This window comes from Centroberyx affinis, unplaced genomic scaffold (assembly GCF_046629955.1).
Source record: "Centroberyx affinis isolate AG114_WGS23_722 - 3 ecotype Tasmania unplaced genomic scaffold, CSIRO-AGI_Caff_v1 ptg005485l_1, whole genome shotgun sequence".
Lineage (NCBI taxonomy): Eukaryota > Metazoa > Chordata > Actinopteri > Beryciformes > Berycidae > Centroberyx > Centroberyx affinis.
In genome coordinates, this window is record NW_027282751.1 from 1 (window position 1) to 20,171 (window position 20,171).

At 50.0% G+C, this 20,171-nt stretch overlaps 1 protein-coding gene across 1 annotated transcript; it reads right to left on the reverse strand.

The window, feature by feature from the left end:
- Positions 1 to 1,062: 1,062 nt before the first annotated feature.
- On the reverse strand, positions 1,063 to 19,008 carry LOC139667376 (E3 ubiquitin-protein ligase HECTD1-like). The gene is made up of 7 exons (XM_071546827.1): positions 18,838 to 19,008; positions 14,293 to 14,454; positions 13,511 to 13,660; positions 9,708 to 9,942; positions 5,194 to 5,421; positions 3,280 to 3,561; positions 1,063 to 1,356 (listed from the first exon to the last, which is right to left on the reverse strand). Exons 3-7 carry the CDS (start codon positions 13,648 to 13,650, stop codon positions 1,063 to 1,065), a joined length of 1,179 nt encoding a protein of 392 aa, XP_071402928.1. The 5' UTR covers positions 13,651 to 13,660; positions 14,293 to 14,454; positions 18,838 to 19,008.
- Positions 19,009 to 20,171: the final 1,163 nt, after the last annotated feature.

Consider the following 20,171-nt stretch of genomic DNA (forward strand, 5'->3'; position numbering starts at 1 on the left):
TTTGTATTGTCAGTAGTGTCAGTGCTGTCAGTACTGTCAGTGCTATCAGTAGTGTCTGTAGCTCCCTACCCCCTGTGTCTATAGTGTTTGTACTATCAGTAGTGTCAGTAGCGTCTGTAGCTCCCTACCCTCTGTGTCTATAGTGTTTGTGCTGTCAGTAGTGTCAGTGCTGTCAGTACTGTCAGTGCTATCAGTAGTGTCTGTAGCTCCATACCCTCTGTGTCTATAGTGTTTGTACTGTCAGTAGTGTCAGTGCTGTCAGTAGCGTCTATAGCTCCCTACCCCCTGTGTCTATAGTGTTTGTACTGTCAGTAGTGTCAGTGCTGTCAGTAGCGTCTGTAGATCCCTACCCCCTGTGTCTATAGTGTCGGTGCTGTCAGTAGTGTCAGTGCTGTCAGTAGCGTCATTAGTGTCAGTGCTATCGGTAGTGTCAGTGCTATCAGTAGTGTCAGTGCTGTCAGTAGCGTCTGTAGCGCCCTACCCCCTGTATCTATAGTGTTTGTGCTGTCAGTACTGTCAGTGCTGTCAGTAGTGTCTGTAGCTCCCTACCCCCTGTGTCTATAGTGTTTGTACTGTCAGTAGTGTCAGTGCTGTCAGTAGCGTCTGTAGCTCCCTACCCCCTGTATCTATAGTGTTTGTGCTGTCAGTACTGTCAGTAGTGTCTGTAGCTCCCTACCCCCTGTGTCTATAGTGTTTGTACTGTCAGTAGTGTCAGTGCTGTCAGTAGCGTCTGTAGCTCCCTACCCCCTGTGTCTATAGTGTCAGTGCTGTCAGTAGTGTCAGTGCTGTCAGTAGCGTCATTAGTGTCAGTGCTATCAGTAGTGTCAGTGCTGTCAGTAGCGTCTGTAGCTCCCTACCCCGTGTCTATAGTGTTTGTACTGTCAGTAGTGTCAGTGCTGTCAGTAGCGTCTGTAGCTCCCTACCCCCTGTATCTATAGTGTTTGTGCTGTCAGTACTGTCAGTAGCGTCAGTAGCGTCAGTAGCGTCAGTAGCGTCTGTAGCTCCCTACCCCCTGTATCTATAGTGTTTGTACTGTCAGTAGTGTCAGTGCTGTCAGTGCTGTCAGTAGCGTCTGTAGCGCCTACCCCCCGTGTCGATGGCGTCGATCAGGGCGTCCGTGTCCTTGCTGCGGATGCAGTCGATGAGCTGGCGGTGGGATCTCTCCCCGGAGCTGTCCAGGCGCCTCAGGCCGGGGATCCGACCCGTCGACCCGGCGCTGGACTTGGGGAGAGCCTTCCGACCCTCGAACAGCAGAACCAGCAGCAGATCCACCAGACGCATCGTGTCCAGAACACAGCGCTCGTCTCCTCCCAACGCAGACTCCATCGAGTCGGGCAGAGCCGAACGAAGGAGGTCCTGGGGGGGGGGGGGGGGGGGGGAGGAGAGCAGGGCAGAGAGAGAAAGAGAGAGAGAGAGAGAGAGAGAGAGAGAGAGAGAGAGAGAGAGAGAGAGAGAGAGAGAGAGAGAGAGAGAGAGAGAGAGAGAGAGAGAGAGAGAGAGAGAAAGACAGAGAGAGAGAGAGAGAGAGAGAGAGAGAGAGGAGAGAGAGAGAGAGAGAGAGAGAGAGAGAGAGAGAGAGAGAGAGAGAGAGAGATGTTTAATGTGACATACTAGTTATTTGTATTTAGATAACAGTAAAGTCTAATGGAGCAACATTAGCTGACTGTTTTGATCTGATCACTGAGGTTTGGTGAGCAGATACAGATACACAGCGTCACAAGTGCAATGAATTCTGGTCATTGTAGTTCACCAACGCTTTTGGCACTTAAATTCAAGAGAGAGAGGAGGAGAGGAGGACAGGAGGAAGAGAGAGGAGGAGAAGGAGGAATGTTAGTGTAACTGAAGTAACGTTGTCACATTTCATTTCACGCTACACAATGTTGTTGTGTTCTTTAATACTTTTAGCTTTTAACACACTGGAACAAGGCCAGCGGAAAGGAAGAGTTAGCAAGATCTGACAACTTTTATTCTGAAATGCTATATATGCAATTTAGAAGAAAGAAAAAAAAATAACTTTCTGAAGTTCATCACTGAATTTCTATAAAATCTAGAGGATCCAGTTCTATCTATCCTTTAACAACAACCATTACTTGTGTAAGAGAGATAGCATCTCTTTCTCTAAACTATTCATTAGCTTCAGATCTTTGGGCCTACAGGGTGTCAGGAGACATTACAGGGTGTCAGGAGACTGAACAGGGTGTCAGGAGACATTACAGGGTGTCAGGAGACTGAACAGGGTGTCAGGAGACTGAACAGGGTGTCCGGGAGACATTACAGGGTGTCGGGAGACTGAACAGGGTGTCGGGAGACTGAACTGAACAGGGTGTCGGGATACTGAACAGGGTGTTGGGAGACATTACAGGGTGTCGGGAGACTGAACTGAACAGGGTGTCGGGAGACTGAACAGGGTGTCGGGAGACTGAACTGAACAGGGTGTCAGGAGACTGAACTGAACAGGGTGTCAGGAGACTGAACTGAACAGGGTGTCAGGAGACTGAACTGAACAGGGTGTCAGGAGACATTACAGGGTGTGAGGAGACTGAACAGGGTGTCGGGAGACTGAACTGAACAGGGTGTCGGGAGACTGAACAGGGTGTCGGGAGACTGAACTGAACAGGGTGTCGGGAGACTGTACAGGGTGTCGGGAGACATTACAGGGTGTCGGGAGACTGAACAGGGTGTCGGGAGACATTACAGGGTGTCGGGAGACATTACAGGGTGTCGGGAGACATTACAGGGTGTCGGGAGACTGAACAGGGTGTCGGGAGACTGAACAGGGTGTCGGGAGACATTACAGGGTGTCGGGAGACTGAACAGGGTGTCGGGAGACTGAACTGAACAGGGTGTCGGGAGACTGTACAGGGTGTCGGGAGACATTACAGGGTGTCGGGAGACTGAACAGGGTGTCGGGAGACTGAGCAGGGTGTCGGGAGACTGAACAGGGTGTCGAGAGACATTACAGGGTGTCGGGAGACTGAACAGGGTGTCGGGAGACATTACAGGGTGTCGGGAGACTGAACAGGGTGTCGAGAGACATTACAGGGTGTCGGGAGACTGAACAGGGTGTCGGGAGACTGAACAGGGTGTCAGGAGACATTACAGGGTGTCAGGAGACATTACAGGGTGTCAGGAGACATTACAGGGTGTCAGGAGACATTACAGGGTGTCAGGAGACATTACAGGGTGTCAGGAGACTGAACAGGGTGTCAGGAGACATTACAGGGTGTCAGGAGACATTACAGGGTGTCAGGAGACTGAACAGGGTGTCAGGATACGTACGTGTGTGACGAGCGGTGACCCCCTGCAGAGCGTGGACAGCAGGCTGACGATGGTGGACACCTGGTTGCTGAGTTTGGAGTCGGCGGCGGAGGGGGCGGCGCCCGTCGAGGTCCGGCCCGGCTTACAGGAAGAGGCGGGGCCTGTCGCCGTGCCGCCGGCGGCCGCCATGCGGGACAGCAGCTCCTCCGTCAGGCCGTGTTTGGCTAAGGGGGCGGGGTCAACGCCGCGACGCGTGAACCGGTCGGCCAATGAGGCGAAGCAGCGCAGAGCGCCGTCCGACACCTGGAGGAGAGAGAGCAGCTGGTAAATACTGAACACCTGTCTGTCTGCTCTCTACCTACCTGAACACCTGTCTGTCTGTCTGTCTGTCTGTCTGCTCTCTACCTACCTGAACACCTGTCTGTCTGTCTGCTCTCTACCTACCTGAACACCTGTCTGTCTGTCTGCTCTCTACCTACCTGAACACCTGTCTGTCTGCTCTCTACATACCTGAACACCTGTCTGTCTGCTCTCTACCTACCTGAACACCTGTCTGTCTGTCTGCTCTCTACCTACCTGAACACCTGTCTGTCTGCTCTCTACATACCTGAACACCTGTCTGTCTGTCTGCTCTCTACCTACCTGAACACCTGTCTGTCTGTCTGCTCTCTACCTACCTGAACACCTGTCTGTCTGTCTGTCTGTCTGCTCTCTACCTACCTGAACACCTGTCTGTCTGTCTGTCTGCTCTCTACCTACCTGAACACCTGTCTGTCTGTCTGTCTCTACCAGTCTGTTCTGAACAGCTACTGGCTGCTAGAACAGAGAAGGAGCTGGTAGAGCAGGTAGCTGCCACAGGAGAGTCTAATCTATACTACAAAAACATCATAATTGTGAAATGTAAATTTGAGGATCTATCAGTCTGTTGCTGAATGAACAATTGATGAAAAATAGTTTTCAGCAGTCAGCAGTATGGTTTATTTAAAAAAAAACCTTTCTATCTCTTTGCTATGTTTATTTTTACAGACTCTTTTATTTTTGCTCTACATGTTTTGTTCCTTGTGAAGCAGTCTGAACTTTGATTTTGAAAAGTTCTCTCTAAATAAAGTTTATTATTATTATTATTATTATTACTACATGAACTGTGCACACCTATGGAAGAGTCTTGAAAGTGCACTTATACTGTGTTAGTACAACCAGCTGCCGACTGCTCAAAACTCTCAGGTTTTATTCCGTAGAAAACAGTGTTCTTTACTCACAGTACTTCCTCACAGGTTAATTACTACTCACAGTACTTCCTCACAGGTTAATTACTACTCACAGTACTTCCTCACAGGTTAATTACTACTCACAGTACTTCCTCACAGGTTAATTACTACTCACAGTACTTCCTCAGGTTATTTACTACTCACAGTACTTCCTCACAGGTTAATTACTACTCACAGTACTTCCTCAGGTTATTTACTACTCACAGTACTTCCTCCACAGGTTATTTACTACTCATAGTACTTCCTCACAGGTTATTTACTACTCATAGTACTTCCTCACAGGTTATTTACTACTCATAGTACTTCCTCACAGGTTATTTACTACTCACAGTACTTCCTCACAGGTTAATTACTACTCACAGTACTTCCTCAGGTTATTTACTACTCACAGTACTTCCTCACAGGTTATTTACTACTCACAGTACTTCCTCAGGTTATTTACTACTCACAGTACTTCCTCACAGGTTATTTACTACTCACAGTACTTCCTCACAGGTTATTTACTACTCACAGTACTTCCTCAGGTTATTTACTACTCACAGTACTTCCTCACAGGTTAATTCACAGATGACCAGACTAGACCAGACTTTTCCTCCTTCCTGTGAAGTTCCCTCTCCCGGTCCGGTCTGATTTTCTCATAAAGAGCTTTGATAGCCCAGACCGTTACCTGGTGGTCTTCGTGTTTTAGCAGGCTGGACAGCGACTCGACGCAGGTCTCCAGAGACGAGTCCTGCGGCTCCATCTTGCTGCAGAGCCGGGACACCACCGCCATGGCCGAGTGCAGCGTGTCTTTATGGACCAGGTGGCCGCTGTCTCTGATGAAGCTCAGGACGCAGTTCAGACCGCCGGCCTCGAACACAGCGCCCGACTCTCTGGTGCAGATCAGCTCCAGAACCTGGAGGGACACAGGAGGTGATTATTTATATTAGATTAATACGGTCAAACCTCTGGTGCAGATCAGCTACAGAAACACAGATTAATAGATTAATATATTAACAGTAGGGCTGCAACTAACAATTATTTTCATTATCAATTAATCTATTCTTCTTCTATTCTCTTTTCGATTAATCATTTAGTCTATTAAATAATAAAGACAAATCCCGTCTCAGCTCAGAGTCCAAAGTGATTCTTCAGGTTTCTTCTCAGTCCGACCAGCAGACAGAAACACAAAGATTCATTTAATAAAGAGATGAAACAGAAAAGCAGCAAATCTGAGAAGCTGGAACCAGAAAATGTTTGGTGTTTTTACTGATAAATGACTAAACCCATTAATCGATTATCGACTAATTTTCTGTTGATGCTGATTTCAGCACTAATTAACACCGTCCTCAGTCAACTCCAACAGCTACGCAGAGACAGGCGCATTAATACTTGGATTAACAAATTCAAGATATTCAGATATATGCACACAGAGCAGCAAACAGATGATAAGTGGAAGCTTAACACATCCGTTCTCTAACAGATCAATCTACAGATTAACAAATGAACTGATCAATAGATATCTATCAGTTGGTCCCCCTGCCTCTATCAGGGGAACAGATCGATCCTGAACACAGAAGCCAGTTGTTTCTTCAGTGTATCAATAAATGTTTGGTAGCACATGACTCTGCTGTGTGGCTCCGCTCCAACACACACACACACACACACACACACACACACACACACACACACACACACACACACACACACACACACACACACACACACACACCACACACACACACACACACACACACACACACACACACACACACACACACACACACACACACACACACACACACACACACACACACACACACACACACACACACACACACACACACACACACACACACACACACACACACACTTTTCTTGTCATACATTTACATCTTTAAAACCGTTTAAAGAAAAGTGATTTAGTTAAACTAGATGAGTGAGCAGACTTACTGAGTTTGAGTCTGATGAAGGTTTTGATTCTAAAAATCCACTTTGGACCAAACTCTCTCTGAAGAAATTAACTGCAGACTCTGAGATTTAGAAACTGCAGAAGTTCATATTGAGATTTATTTATTTATTTTTGTATTAATTGTTCAGCTCTGCGCTGCAGCATGAAGAACTAAAAGTTGATGTTTAATCCGCCTCTAACGGAGAACCGGACTGAGGGGGATTTGATCGGTTTGATTTGATTTTGGTTATGCAGTTATCCAAATAAAAGGCACATTGGATGACCAAAGGTCTGCGTTTTGTTCAAAGCTCCAAGGAATGGCAATATGAAATTTCACCAGATTATCCTACTGGACAAATAAAATGATCATGAACTAACTTGGAGACCTGAGACCTGAACATCAGCATGTAGAAATTCAACCAGAACTTCAGAAACCAGGCTAAATTTTACATGTTTGATTTGTTATTGGCAGCTCAGCCTGTTTCTTGATAAACCTGCAGGCTCACACGCTCATCAGCAGGTGACCAATTTATGGATACGACTTACATGTTTTTCTTTTATTATTATTTTTTGGCTTTATTGGATCAGTCACAGTACAGAGAGACAGAGAGAGTGGGATGAGATGCCACAGAGGGATTTTGTGTAGGAATCTGGTTCAATTTTCTCCTGTTTTTAAAAAAATATTTCTTATATGACGGCACATTACGCTGCGTCTCTGTATGAAATGTGCTACACAAATAATTGATTGATCGATTGATTGAGAGGTCCCAGGCCGGATCGGAACCAGGACTTGTGGTCACATGGTACGAGCCTCCAGGACGCCTGACACGTTGTACGTTAAGATATACAAAAAAAAAACTTTACACTTTGAACACTGCTGGCCACAGCTGCAGTTAACCATCACAGCTTCCTCAGCTTCACCTGACTGACACTGACTGTCTGTCTGCTGAGGATCATCAGTGTTGATGATGCTGTGAAACACTGACAGTAAAACTCAGATAACTCTCCTGATAACAACAGATCCTGAAGCGAGACGTCATGAAGATAGAAGAGAAGATACAGACTCTCTGATGAGATTTTACTGGAACAAAACAGGATGAGCCCGGTGACAGAGAAGTGACCCGGCTTATCGAATTAATGACATCAGAGCGTTGAGGAGTCTGATAACGAGACAAAACAGCCGGACTGCGTTCACACTGCAGACCGTTTCCCTCCATGTGACTCAGTTCTGAGGTTTTCTATCAGTGTGAACAGCAAAAAGCTGCATGGAGTCGCATTTTCACAATTCCCATCTGGATCACATGGATATGAGCTACAGAATCGGATCCTTGTTTTGTGTGTTGTGATTTTTCTTTACATCACAACACACAATAGCCAATGAAAATTGAGTTTGCGACAGACGAAGAAGAGGGGAAAAATAAACACAAGATCTAAGCCAGGAGAGAAAAAGAAACCTGAATGTCTTCTCCCTCTGTTTTCCATGCCAATCGCTGCACAAACCACACCTGCTGGAAGCCATATGGTCTGCATGTTTGTTTTGGTATCAAAATATTGCAGAAAAATACATATAAAGCGCAGGTGTACCACGAAAAATCACATTCTCGTGAGAGAACTGTGGCCGCTTACTCTGTCTTTTTTATACGTCTATGGTCGTTTGATTTGTGCTCCTCAAAGACAGCTGTGTGTGTGTGTGTGTGTGTGTGTGTGTGTGTGTGTGTGTGTGTGTGTGTGTGTGTGTGTGTGTGTGTGTGTGTGAGACAACAGACTGGAAATCTGCAAATTTCAGTTTTAAATGACGCTGCTCAATCTTTTCATTGTTGCTTATGATAGGAAAAATCTTTTAGCGTGTCCCCGCCTTCAGTCAACCGAGGACTTCAGTTGCCTTCTATCCTTTAAAAAGCACCATCATTATTCTAACTGTGTGCCGTCTGTCATTTCAGTAGACGTCACCCAGACCCACTGAAACTGAACGATCATGGACCCAAACCCCCGGCTCGTGGTCCGGCTCGTACCTTAATCACAGACCCAATCCCCCGGCTCCTGGTCCGGCTCACACCTTGATCACGGACCCAAACCCCCGGCTCCTTGCCTGGCTTGTACCTTGATCACGGACCCAAACCCCTGGCTCGTGGTCCGGCTCACACCTTGATCACGGACCCAAACCCCCGGCTCCTTGTCCGGCTCGTGCCTTGATCACAGACCCAAACCCTGGCTCCAGGCCCGGCTCGTGCCTTGATCACAGACCCAAACCCTGGCTCCAGGCCCGGCTCGTGCCTTGATCACAGACCCAAACCCCGGCTCCTGGTCCGGCTCATACCTTGATCACGGAACCAAACCCCGGCTCCTCACTCGGCTCATGCCTTGATCACGGACCCAAACCCCCGGCTCCTTGTCCGGCTCGTGCCTTGATCACGGACCCAAACCCCCGGCTCCTTGTCCGGCTCGTGCCTTGATCACGGACCCAAACCCCCGGCTCCTGGCCCGGCTCGTGCCTTGTGATCCCGGAACCAAACCCCCGGCTCCTGGCCCGGCTCGTGCCTTGATCACGGACCCAAACCCCCGGCTCCTGGCCCGGCTCGTGCCTTGATCACGGACCCAAACCCCCGGCTCCTGGCCCGGCTCGTGCCTTGATCACAGACCCAAACCCTGGCTCCAGGCCCGGCTCATACCTTGATCACGGAACCAAACCCTGGCTCCTCACTCGGCTCATGCCTTGATCACAGACCCAAACCCCCAGCTCGTACCTTGATCATGGACCCAAACCCCAGGTTCCTGGTCTGGCTCATACCTTGATCACGGACCCAAACCCCCGGTTCCTGGTCCGGCTCATACCTTGATCACGGACCCAAACCCCCGGCTCCTGGTCCGGCTCAGACCTTGATCACAGACCCAAACCCCCGGCTCCTGGTCCGGCTCAGACCTTGATCACAGACCCAAACCCCCAGCTCCTGGTCCGGCTCATACCTTGTGATCCCGGAACCAAACCCCCGGCTCCTGCTCCGGCTCATACCTTGATCACGGAACTAAAACCCCCGGCTCCTCACTCGGCTCGTGCCTTGATCACAGACCCAAATCCCCGGCTCGTACCTTGATCACGGAACCAAACCCCCGGTTCCTGGTCCGGCTCATACCTTGATCATGGACCCAAACCCCCAGCTCCTGGTCCGGCTCATACCTTCATCACGGACCCAAAACCCCGGCTCGTGCCTTGATCACGGACCCAAACCCCCGGCTCCTGGCCCAGTTCGTACCTTGACGCACTGCTCTGCCAGGTCGCGGCTGGTCCGGTTGTTCAGCTCCACCACCACCAGCCGGTTGCACAGCGCCTTGATGGCTCCGTCCACGCCCACGATCCTGCGGGTGCACTCCGCCGACACGTCCAGGTAGTAGGTGATGGCCCGCGCCGTCACCTCCAGCACGTTGTCCGGGGCGCTCTCATCCAGGAAGATCTTACACAGAGCGGGCAGGAAGGTTCGAGGAGGACAGCTGGAGGAGGGAGAGAAAGACAGGAGGGTCAGAGGGAGGTCTGGGTACCGTGACCTCTGACCTTTGGCCTCCTTACTATTGGCTGCTTGTAATGTTGTTGATCTAGGAATTGAAGCAGATTCTACCGTTGACCTCAGTGGAAGTCTCCCTGGATAAGAGAGTAAGATACAGTAAATAAATGTAATGAAATGTACATGTAAATGTAATAAATTGGGTTTTAAATGGCCTGCTTTAATAACCAGGGTCTTTTAGTTGAGTTTAAAGATAAAACTAAATTCTTGTAATCTACTAACTACTTTACCAGCTTAATTTAAGATGAAACAAAGTTTTTGGAAGTGTTATTCTACTGCATCTGAATCTAGTCTACTGTAGTCTTGTGCAGCCTGCTCTATTCTGTTGTGGCATCACAGTTTCCTGGATGTTATTAAAACAGAGAGGTTTGGATTATTTTGATGAGGGTGCTAAAACCTTTCCAGCCAATGACCTTTGCCCTTCATCAGGAAACAGACGGAATTATTGACGGATAGATTTGTGTCTGTTGGTTTGTTTGACTGACCAGTTCAGTTTCTTCATGGTTCTTAAAGTCCATAATTTCTCCTGTCAGGTGGAGAAAACATCCAAACAGACCAGCATCCCATTCTGAGTCCCAACACACTGTGAGAGTACACGGCTCTGTTGAATACTCAATTCTGATTGGCCAATGAAGGCATCCTGAGGTCAAACCGCTTTCTTCACATCTGATCAAATCACTCTACAGTCCAAGGCGTCTGATCAATTTTGTTGATTTCTGATAAAATTACCTGGTGCCACCTTATGGCAAAAAGACATTACTGCTTGGTTCCTGTAGACAGTCCTGCTGGAAGCTGCTACATCACTTTCATTTCTAATAAAATTATTTGTAATCAATATTTCCGGGCCATGTAATAATAATGTTCAACAAGACGGTCGTTATCTCAAATAACCTTCAGGGCAAATTCAAACCCCAAAGTTAATATTTTCATTTAACACTGTATTTTAATAGTAGTAGTCAACAACTTAATATAGAATTATAATATTGGGAACATAAATGTATGTGTGTGAGCAGAAAGCCAGTATGGATCGGTTCGTGGATCGGTTCGTGATGCGGTTCGTGGATCGGTTCGGTTCGTGGAGCGGTTCGTGGAGCGGTTCGTGGTGCGGTTCGGTTCGTGGTGTGGTTCGTGGTGTGGTTCGGTTCGTGGAGCGGTTCGGTTCGGTTCGGTTCGTGGATCGGTTCGTGATGCGGTTCGTGGAGCGGTTCGGTTCGGTTCGTGGATCGGTTCGTGATGCGGTTCGTGGAGCGGTTCGTGGTGCGGTTCGGTTCGTGGAGCGGTTCGTGGAGCGGTTTGTGGAGCGGTTCGGTTCGTGGAGCGGTTCGTGGAGCGGTTCGTGGAGCGGTTCGGTTCGTGGAGCGGTTCGGTTCGTGGAGCGGTGCGGTTCGTGGAATGGTTCGTGGAATGGTTCGTGGTGCGGTTCAGTTCATGGTGCGGTTCGGTTCGTGGTACGGTTCGCGTTTCGGTTCGTGGAGCGGTTCGTGGAGTGGTGCGGTTCGGTTCGTGGAGCGGTTCGTGGAGCGGTTCGGTTCGTGGAGCGGTTCGGTTCGTGGAGCGGTTCGGTTCGTGGTGCGGTTCGGTTCGCGGTTCGGTTCGTGGAGCGGTTCGGTTCGTGGAGCGGTTCGGTTCGTGGAGCGGTTCGGTTCGTGGTGCGGTTCGGTTCGCGGTTCGGTTCGTGGAGCGGTTCGGTTCGTGGAGCGGTTCGGTTCGTGGAGCGGTTCGGTTCGTGGTGCGGTTCGGTTCGTGGTGCGGTTCGGTTCGTGGAGCGGTTCGGTTCGTGGTGCGGTTCGGTTCGCGGTTCGGTTCGTGGAGCGGTTCGGTTCGTGGAGCGGTTCGGTTCGTGGAGCGGTTCGGTTCGTGGTGCGGTTCGGTTCGTGGTGCGGTTCGTGGTGCGGTTCGGTTCATGGAGCGGTTCGTGGTGCGGTTCGTGGTGCGGTTCGGTTCATGGAGCGGTTCGTGGTGCGGTTCGTGGTGCGGTTCGGTTCGTGGTGCGGTTCGGTTCGTGGAATGGTTCGTGGTGCGGTTCAGTTCGTGGAGCGGTTCGGTTCGTGGAGCGGTTCGTGGAGCGGTTCGGTTCGTGGTGCGGTTCGGTTCGCGGTTCGGTTCGTGGTGCGGTTCGGTTCGTGGTTCGGTTCGTGGTGCGGTTCGTGGTGCGGTTCGGTTCGTGGTGCGGTTCGTGGTGAGGTTCGGTTCGTGGAATGGTTCGTGGTGCGGTTCGGTTCGTGGTGCGGTTCGGTTCGTGGTGCGGTTCGTGGTGCGGTTCGTGGTGCGGTTCGTGGTGCGGTTCGCGGTTCGGTTCGTGGAGCGGTTCGGTTCGTGGAGCGGTTCGGTTCGTGGAGCGGTTCGGTTCGTGGTGCGGTTCGGTTCGTGGTGCGGTTCGGTTCGTGGAGCGGTTCGGTTCGTGGTGCGGTTCGGTTCGCGGTTCGGTTCGTGGAGCGGTTCGGTTCGTGGAGCGGTTCGGTTCGTGGAGCGGTTCGGTTCGTGGTGCGGTTCGGTTCGTGGTGCGGTTCGTGGTGCGGTTCGGTTCATGGAGCGGTTCGTGGTGCGGTTCGTGGTGCGGTTCGGTTCGTGGTGCGGTTCGGTTCGTGGAATGGTTCGTGGAGCGGTTCGGTTCGTGGAGCGGTTCGTGGAGCGGTTCGGTTCGTGGAGCGGTTCGGTTCGTGGTGCGGTTCGGTTCGTGGTGCGGTTCGGTTCGCGGTTCGGTTCGTGGTGCGGTTCGGTTCGTGGTTTGGTTCGTGGTGCGGTTCGTGGTGCGGTTCGGTTCGTGGTGCGGTTCGTGGTGCGGTTCGGTTCGTGGAATGGTTCGTGGAGCGGTTCGGTTCGTGGAGCGGTTCGTGGAGCGGTTCGGTTCGTGGAGCGGTTCGGTTCGTGGAATGGTTCGTGGAGCGGTTCGTGGTGCGGTTCGGTTCGTGGTGCGGTTCGGTTCGTGGAATGGTTCGTGGAGCGGTTCGGTTCGTGGAGCGGTTCGTGGAGCGGTTCGGTTCGTGGAGCGGTTCGGTTCGTGGTGCGGTTCGGTTCGTGGTGCGGTTCGGTTCGCGGTTCGGTTCGTGGTGCGGTTCGGTTCGTGGTTTGGTTCGTGGTGCGGTTCGTGGTGCGGTTCGGTTCGTGGTGCGGTTCGTGGTGCGGTTCGGTTCGTGGTGCGGTTCGTGGTGCGGTTCGGTTCGTGGTGCGGTTCGGTTCGTGGTGCGGTTCGTGGTGCGGTTCGTGGTGCGGTTCGTGGTGCGGTTCGTGGTGCGGTGCGGTTCGTGGTGCGGTTCGTGGTGCGGTTCGTGGTGCGGTGCGGTGCGGTGCGGTTCGTGGTGCGGTTCGGTTCGTGGTGCGGTTCGGTTCGTGGTGCGGTTCGTGGTGCGGTTCGTGGTGCGGTTCGTGGTGCGGTTCGTGGTGCGGTTCGTGGTGCGGTTCGTGGAGCGGTTCGGTTCGTGGTGCGGTTCGGTTCGTGGTGCGGTTCGTGGTGCGGTGCGGTGCGGTTCGTGGTGCGGTGGCGGAGCTGGACTCACGTCTCGAAGCAGCGGTCCACGTTGTCGGACATGAGCAGCAGCATGCACAGCTGCTCCAGAGCGATCAGCTGCATGTCGCGCTCGTCTCCCTGTCCCATCTGCAGCCACTCCAGCAGGGTGTCCGGGTCCACGTCCGCCATGATGGCTAGCCTGCAGGGACAAAAAGCACAAGACCCAGTTCACTGAACCAGTCCCATCCTGCACACACACACAGGAGGAACGCAAAGACTATTTACAGGTTTGTGTGATCAAAGTACATACGGTACGATATGTATGTTTTCAATAAATTCAAGTGTTAATCTGTGACGTTTTCATATACATAAATGTCTCAAGTGTTTAAGTCTAAATGTAAAACAGCAAGTCAAGTCAGAACAAATCAAGAGTCCAGTATCAATTTAATATCTTAAAGAAAACTAAATATCTAGGACTTTTCAATGCAATATGGTTTTAATAGGATAAAAACTTGGTAAGAGCATCATGAGTTTGATTTCTATAATCGGTTTCAACTTCAATAAATTCAATCATTCCATACAAATTCAGAAAACAGAATTTAAATTCAGTCGTCTGCTGGAACAAATCTCATCACTTTCAATCTAAGTCATTTACACAAACACAAGATCTCAAGTCAAGACTTTAGAAACCTTTTCAAGTCATCAGAGTACAAGTCAGAGTCAAGTCCCAAGACACCAGAACCCAAGTCAAGTCCAGTCTCAAGTCTTCTCTTCATGCAGCAAGTCAAGACTAACATGTAGATGTGACAGCAGCGTCACCTGACCTCTCACCTGGCTCCCCGTTGGCTACCCGGTCTGGCTCAGCGCCCAATCACTGCTCACGATGCTGTTGCTCTTTGGGACTCATCCAACCAACCGGACGGAGGGAGGAAACACGGACAGGAAGCAGTCACTCACTCTCACCAAGGATTCTGGGACATGTAGTCTCTTCACCTGGAGAGACAGAGAGAGAGAGAGAGAGAGAGAGAGAGAGAGAGAGAGAGAGAGAGAGAGAGAGAGAGAGAGAGAGAGAGAGAGAGAGAGAGAGAGAGAGAGAGAGAGAGAGAGAGAGAGAGAGAGAGAGAGAGAGAGACATTTGAATAATGAAGACCAGATCGAGCCTCTGGCAGCTGTTTTGAATTTTAGGACTGAGATATTTTAACTTTCAAAGTGTCTTCATGACTTTATCTGGAGCGTCTTTCTGTACAAACCAGGAAACAGCAACATATTATTCTATTTAATCAATCATCTATTAACTGAAAAACCTCCTGAACTTAAAATCCTTTAAATCCACCGGCCTGTCGGGTGATGAAATAAACTACTGGAGTCATGAAAACACTCTGATCTCAGAATTAGACAGAGCAAGAGAGCCTGAACTGTTTCTCTGTATATTAGAGACAGACAGGCAGACAGGTAGACAGACAGACAGGCAGACAGACAGACACAGACAGGTAGACAGATAGACAGGCAGACAGATAGACAGGCAGACAGACAGGTAGACAGACAGGTAGACAGATAGACAGGCAGACAGACAGGTAGACAGACAGGTAGACAGACAGACAGACAGACACAGACAGGTAGACAGATAGACAGGTAGACAGATAAGACAGGTAGACAGATAGACAGGTAGACAGATAGACAGGTAGACAGATAGACAGACAGACAGATAGACAGGCAGACAGACAGGTAGACAGATAGACAGGCAGACAGACAGGTAGACAGACAGGCAGACGGTGAAGCAGCAGCCTGTCTTTAACTCCACCAGCTCCTTCATGTGTCTCTCAGCTTCTGATGAGGCTGAAACTGCAGTTAACTCTGTGTGCATCTGGTAGAGTCTTGTTTCTTCCTCCATGATAAAACCCCAAATCAGTGATTCTGTGATCTGTTGCTCTGGTAGAGCAGACTGGAGAATTGTGGGGTTTTTTCTCTCTCCATTCACTGCCTCTGTCTGGAGGAACAGTCTGAAAATCTCTTGCAGCACATGAAGGAACGCCGACACAGCAGATTGTGATGAGATATAAAAACCATCCTGCTGCTGAAGTGTTTTGAAGTGAATCTTTCTTTGTTTATTAATCCTTTCAGTCTGAACCAGTGGAACACAGAGATCCAGTCAGAGAAACTTATGATGGAACCAAGGAAATAATACATAATTATGTAAATTGGTGGGAAAAAAGTGAGATATATATATATATATATTGCAGAATCTGCTTTTTTTCACCTATTTACAATTATTGAAAAAAAAAAAACCCACAACTCTCCAGTCTCCTCTACCGGAGCAACAGATCACAGAATCACTGATTTGGGGGTTTTATCATGGAGGAAGAGACCCAAGACTCTACCAGACGCACACAGAGCTTTACGAACCGGGAGCTTCAGAGCGTCCACCCTGAACCCGGCTTCCCACCACAGCTGATATGCAAATCTGAACACCTGGATATGACCAGGGGGGCGGGAGGGAGGAGGGAGGGAGGCGGGGGGGAGGCGAGTCGACGCACAGAGCAGCCGCTCTGACATCATCAACACTTCTGATGATGAACAGAGCCGACAGAGAGGAGGGGAACCAAACCAAACCTGTTCTGGAGCTGAACCTGCCACCTGCAACACAACAGCTGCCCCACACACACACACACACACACACACACACACACACACACACACACACACACACACACACACACACACACACACACACACACACACACACACTCCAGCCCTTCAGACTCCATGCTGAACCCAAACCTCACCGGTTCGACCGGCTGATTTCCCTGAAAGAAGCTTTTCCCCTGGGAGAACTGCCTCAAATCTCACTGCAAGTCATCTTCTGTGACTGTGAAGCAGAATTAAACCCCACACACACACACACACACACACACACACACACACACACACAATGCTCTTTCAACACAAATGCTGCGTTCAAAGTCAGAAATTCCCAGCTGGCGGGTCGTAATCCCGACCGCTGAGTCTTCCAGCAGAGCGGCTCCTGATGCAAACCGATGATGTCATGTGACTGTCGGCAGCCAATGAGCAGCTTTACATTTCAAATGTCTGTGTTTAACCAGTCAGCTGTTTGATCGATCTGAGGTCATGTGACACTGGAACTCAAACTGAACTGTATCCTGAGTTCGCTCTGGACAGCAGCGTCTGCCAAATGGGAAACTGTGATATAGGCTGACTGTTAAAGTAATGCAGTGGGGTGGGTGTGTGTGTGTGTGTGTGTGTATGTGTGTGTGTGTGGGTGTATGTGTGTGTGGGTGTATGTGGGTGTGTGTGTGTGTGTGGGTGTGTGTGTGTGTGGGTGTATGTGTGTGGGTGTGTGTGTGTGTGGGTGTAAGTGTGTGTGTGTGTATGTGTGTGTGGGTGTATGTGGGTGTGTGTGTGTGTGTGTGTGTGTTGCTCTCAGAAACCTCCAGTTTCCTTCTTGTCGTTCCATCCTGAAGAGCCGCTCCGTCACGTTTCTGAGCAGGAAATCTGAATTTCAGACTTTCCTTCGCTCTCTGGAACGCAGCAGCAGTTGAACGCGGCGGGCGGAGTCCGGTGGAGCGCGGCATGCTGGGAGCTGCCGGGTCCAGGTTAAGTCGGGTGGAGCGCGGCATGCTGGGAGCTGCCGGGTCCAGGTTAAGTCCGGTGGAGCGCGGCATGCTGGGAGCTGCCGGGTCCAGGCTAAGTCCGGTGGAGCGCGGCATGCTGGGAGCTGCCGGGTCCAGGTTAAGTCCGGTGGAGCGCGGCATGCTGGGAGCTGCCGGGTCCAGGCTAAGTCCGGTGGAGCGCGGCATGCTGGGAGCTGCCGGGTCCAGGCTAAGTTGATTAGGCCTAATTTGAAGCCGGTCTGTCTGTCTCTCTGCTCGGCTATAAACAGGCTTTGGGGAGACAGATCCTCTTATCAACAGATTAATCACAAGTTGCCAGAGAGCGTCCTGCCTCTCTGCCCCCCCCCCCTCCACACACACACACACACACACACACACACACACACACACACACACACCCTCCAGGTCCCGGGCCACACAGCCTCCCAGGTTTGGCTCTCACCCTGCAGCCTGGTGGTGTCCTGTGTCCACCTCCGTCCAAACCAGGTCAGAGATCAGCAGCAAACAACAGCTTTCCTCAGACTCAACCTGACCTGCTGCTCCCAGATCAGTCCTTCGGTCTCTGGACCGGACCGAACCGGACCGGACCGGACCGCAGGACCGTCTGTCATGTCACAACACCGGGTCACATCTCCAACCAACAGGATTCAATCACAATCCTCCTCCACCACCAAGCCATCAGAGACACAATCAGAGCTAAAAGGCCGTCTGGTGTTTCTATCCATCCATCCATCTACCGGTCTATCTATCAGTCTATCTATCTATCTATCTATCAGTCTACCTGTCTATCTGATGTTTCTACCTAAAGGCCTTTACTTCTTCCTCATGGAGTTGAACTGTAGTGACTGAAGACAAACTGCACAACACTCCTGTGTGTTGTACAGTGTGTGTGTGTGTGAGAGAGAGAGAGAGAGAGAGAGAGAGAGAGAGAGAGAGAGAGAGAGAGAGAGAGAGAGAGAGAGAGAGAGAGAGAGAGAGAGAGAGAGAGCTTCTGCCTCTGTGTGAATCTCACGGTTCAGCCAAACGTCTCAAAAAGGTGTTTTGTGTCCCTGAGTTTCATCATCTGCTTCCAGACGGTCTGCTGCCGTAAGAGGATCTGAGCAGCAGCTAAGCTCCGGCTAGCAGCTAACAGCTAACAGCTAACAGCTAACAGCTAGCAGCTAACAGCTAACAGCTCAGTTAGAAAGAGTTGTTCTAGTTTCCAAGCTTTACCTTCACTTGCTACCTGCTAGCCCGGCTAGCTTGAAACCTTTACTCGGTAATGTGCTGTTTAAACAACACATTACCGAGTAAAGGTTTCACACACAGTCCCGGGAACTCCAGAGGCCTACAGCAGGTTGTGTGTTGGTTTGTTATCCAGCACAAAAATACCAAGCAGCAAAACCCGGAGAGCTAGCTAACATTAGCCGGCTAGCTGGCGTTAGCACCACGCTAGCTAACCCGTAACACTAGCTAGAATAACAGCAGCTTCCTCCATTAAACCGCTTTTCTCCCGACAGAAAGACCCGCCGCTGCTGCGGTGAGACGCGTCTGTTTCTGTTTCTATTCCACATCTATTTTTTTAAGTCCGGACTCGCTGCCCACTGTGGGGGGCTCTATCCGCGGCCTGCGACCCGAAACGCGAACCGCGGGACTCGAGTTCCAGGAGAGCCGGAGGCCGCGCGGCCGCCGCGGGCCGGCCGCCGCGGGAGAGCGGCGGAGAGAAACACTCACCGGAGAGAAACACTCACCGGAGAGAAACACTCACCGTTTTTTCAGCTCACAGCCGAGAAGGAGAAAATCAAGTGTGATGTCGTGAGTCCGACGGGCGGTGAACAGCCGAGTGAAACGTCGTCTTGGGGAAATTAAAGCGTTCCCATTTCTTTTAAACGGGTGTAAAAGGTCAGAGAGGCGGCGAGGCGATAAACAGACCGGAGCGAAATGGAGAGCCGAGCGGACTGCCTCTGTTGCGTTCAGGGGCTGCCGCGAGGCTCGGAAATACCTGACTCGTTACAAAAGTTGTGTTTTTTTGGTAGCTGTTGTTTTATTTTAGGAAGGAAGTAAGTAAGTAACTTTATTTATAAGCACCTTTCGAGAGCAGAGACGTCACAAAGTGCTTCACAGAGGAAATAAAGCATAAACATACATACAGACAGAAAACACAATAAAAACAGACCAAAAAAAAAAAAAAAACTCCATAAAAACAAAAGTAAATAGAAAATTACACAAAGGCAAGTCTAAACAAATGGGTCTTGAGCTGCTTTTTAAAGGAGTCCACAGTGTCCACAGATCCAGAGGGAGAGAGTTCCAAAGTTTAGGAGCCACAACCTCAAAAGCTCAGTCTGCTTTAGCTTTTAGCCTCGATCGAGGAACAGCCAGCAAACCCTGATCAGAGGACCTCAGGGACCAGCTGGTCACACAGGGCTGCAGTAGATCTCTAATGTCGGCTGGTGCCTGACATGCAGAGCTCTACAGACGATCTCAAGGACTTTGAATTGAATTCAAGAACCGATCAGCAAACAGCTGCTGAGCAGAAGACACAGGAGAAGATGCACATCAGGCATGTAGATTATGTCTTAGATCAGTAAATCTCAACCTTTTTCATATCAAGGACCCTAATTTAGTCCACATTAGGGCCACAGACCCCATTTGATGAGATTTTGTCTCTCGGACCCAAATCTGAGAATATTTTTATTGTTAGATGATTTTGTCCAGAACTCCCTGCCTGTCTGTGCTGCAGGTAGAGAGAGAGCAGAGAAACTGATCAGAACAGTCTTTCTTCTACATTCTCTAACTGTGTTCACTTCTTGTAAATTAAATAATGGTGAAGTTTAATAATTCATCAATTTGCCTGGGGACCCCCTGGAACGCCCTCAAGGACCCCTAGTGGTCCCCGGACCCCACGTTGAGAACCACTGTCTTAGATCATTTATTATTAACAACAAATAATATGTGATGACTAAACTTTAAATTAATTATTCACATCATAGAATGACGAACAACACGGTGTCAGTAGGAGCAAGGCAGCACAGTGAGTCCAGACCTGATCTTGTTATTAGAATGCTGATAGAAACCAAGCAGAGGTCTCTGGAAATCCATCAG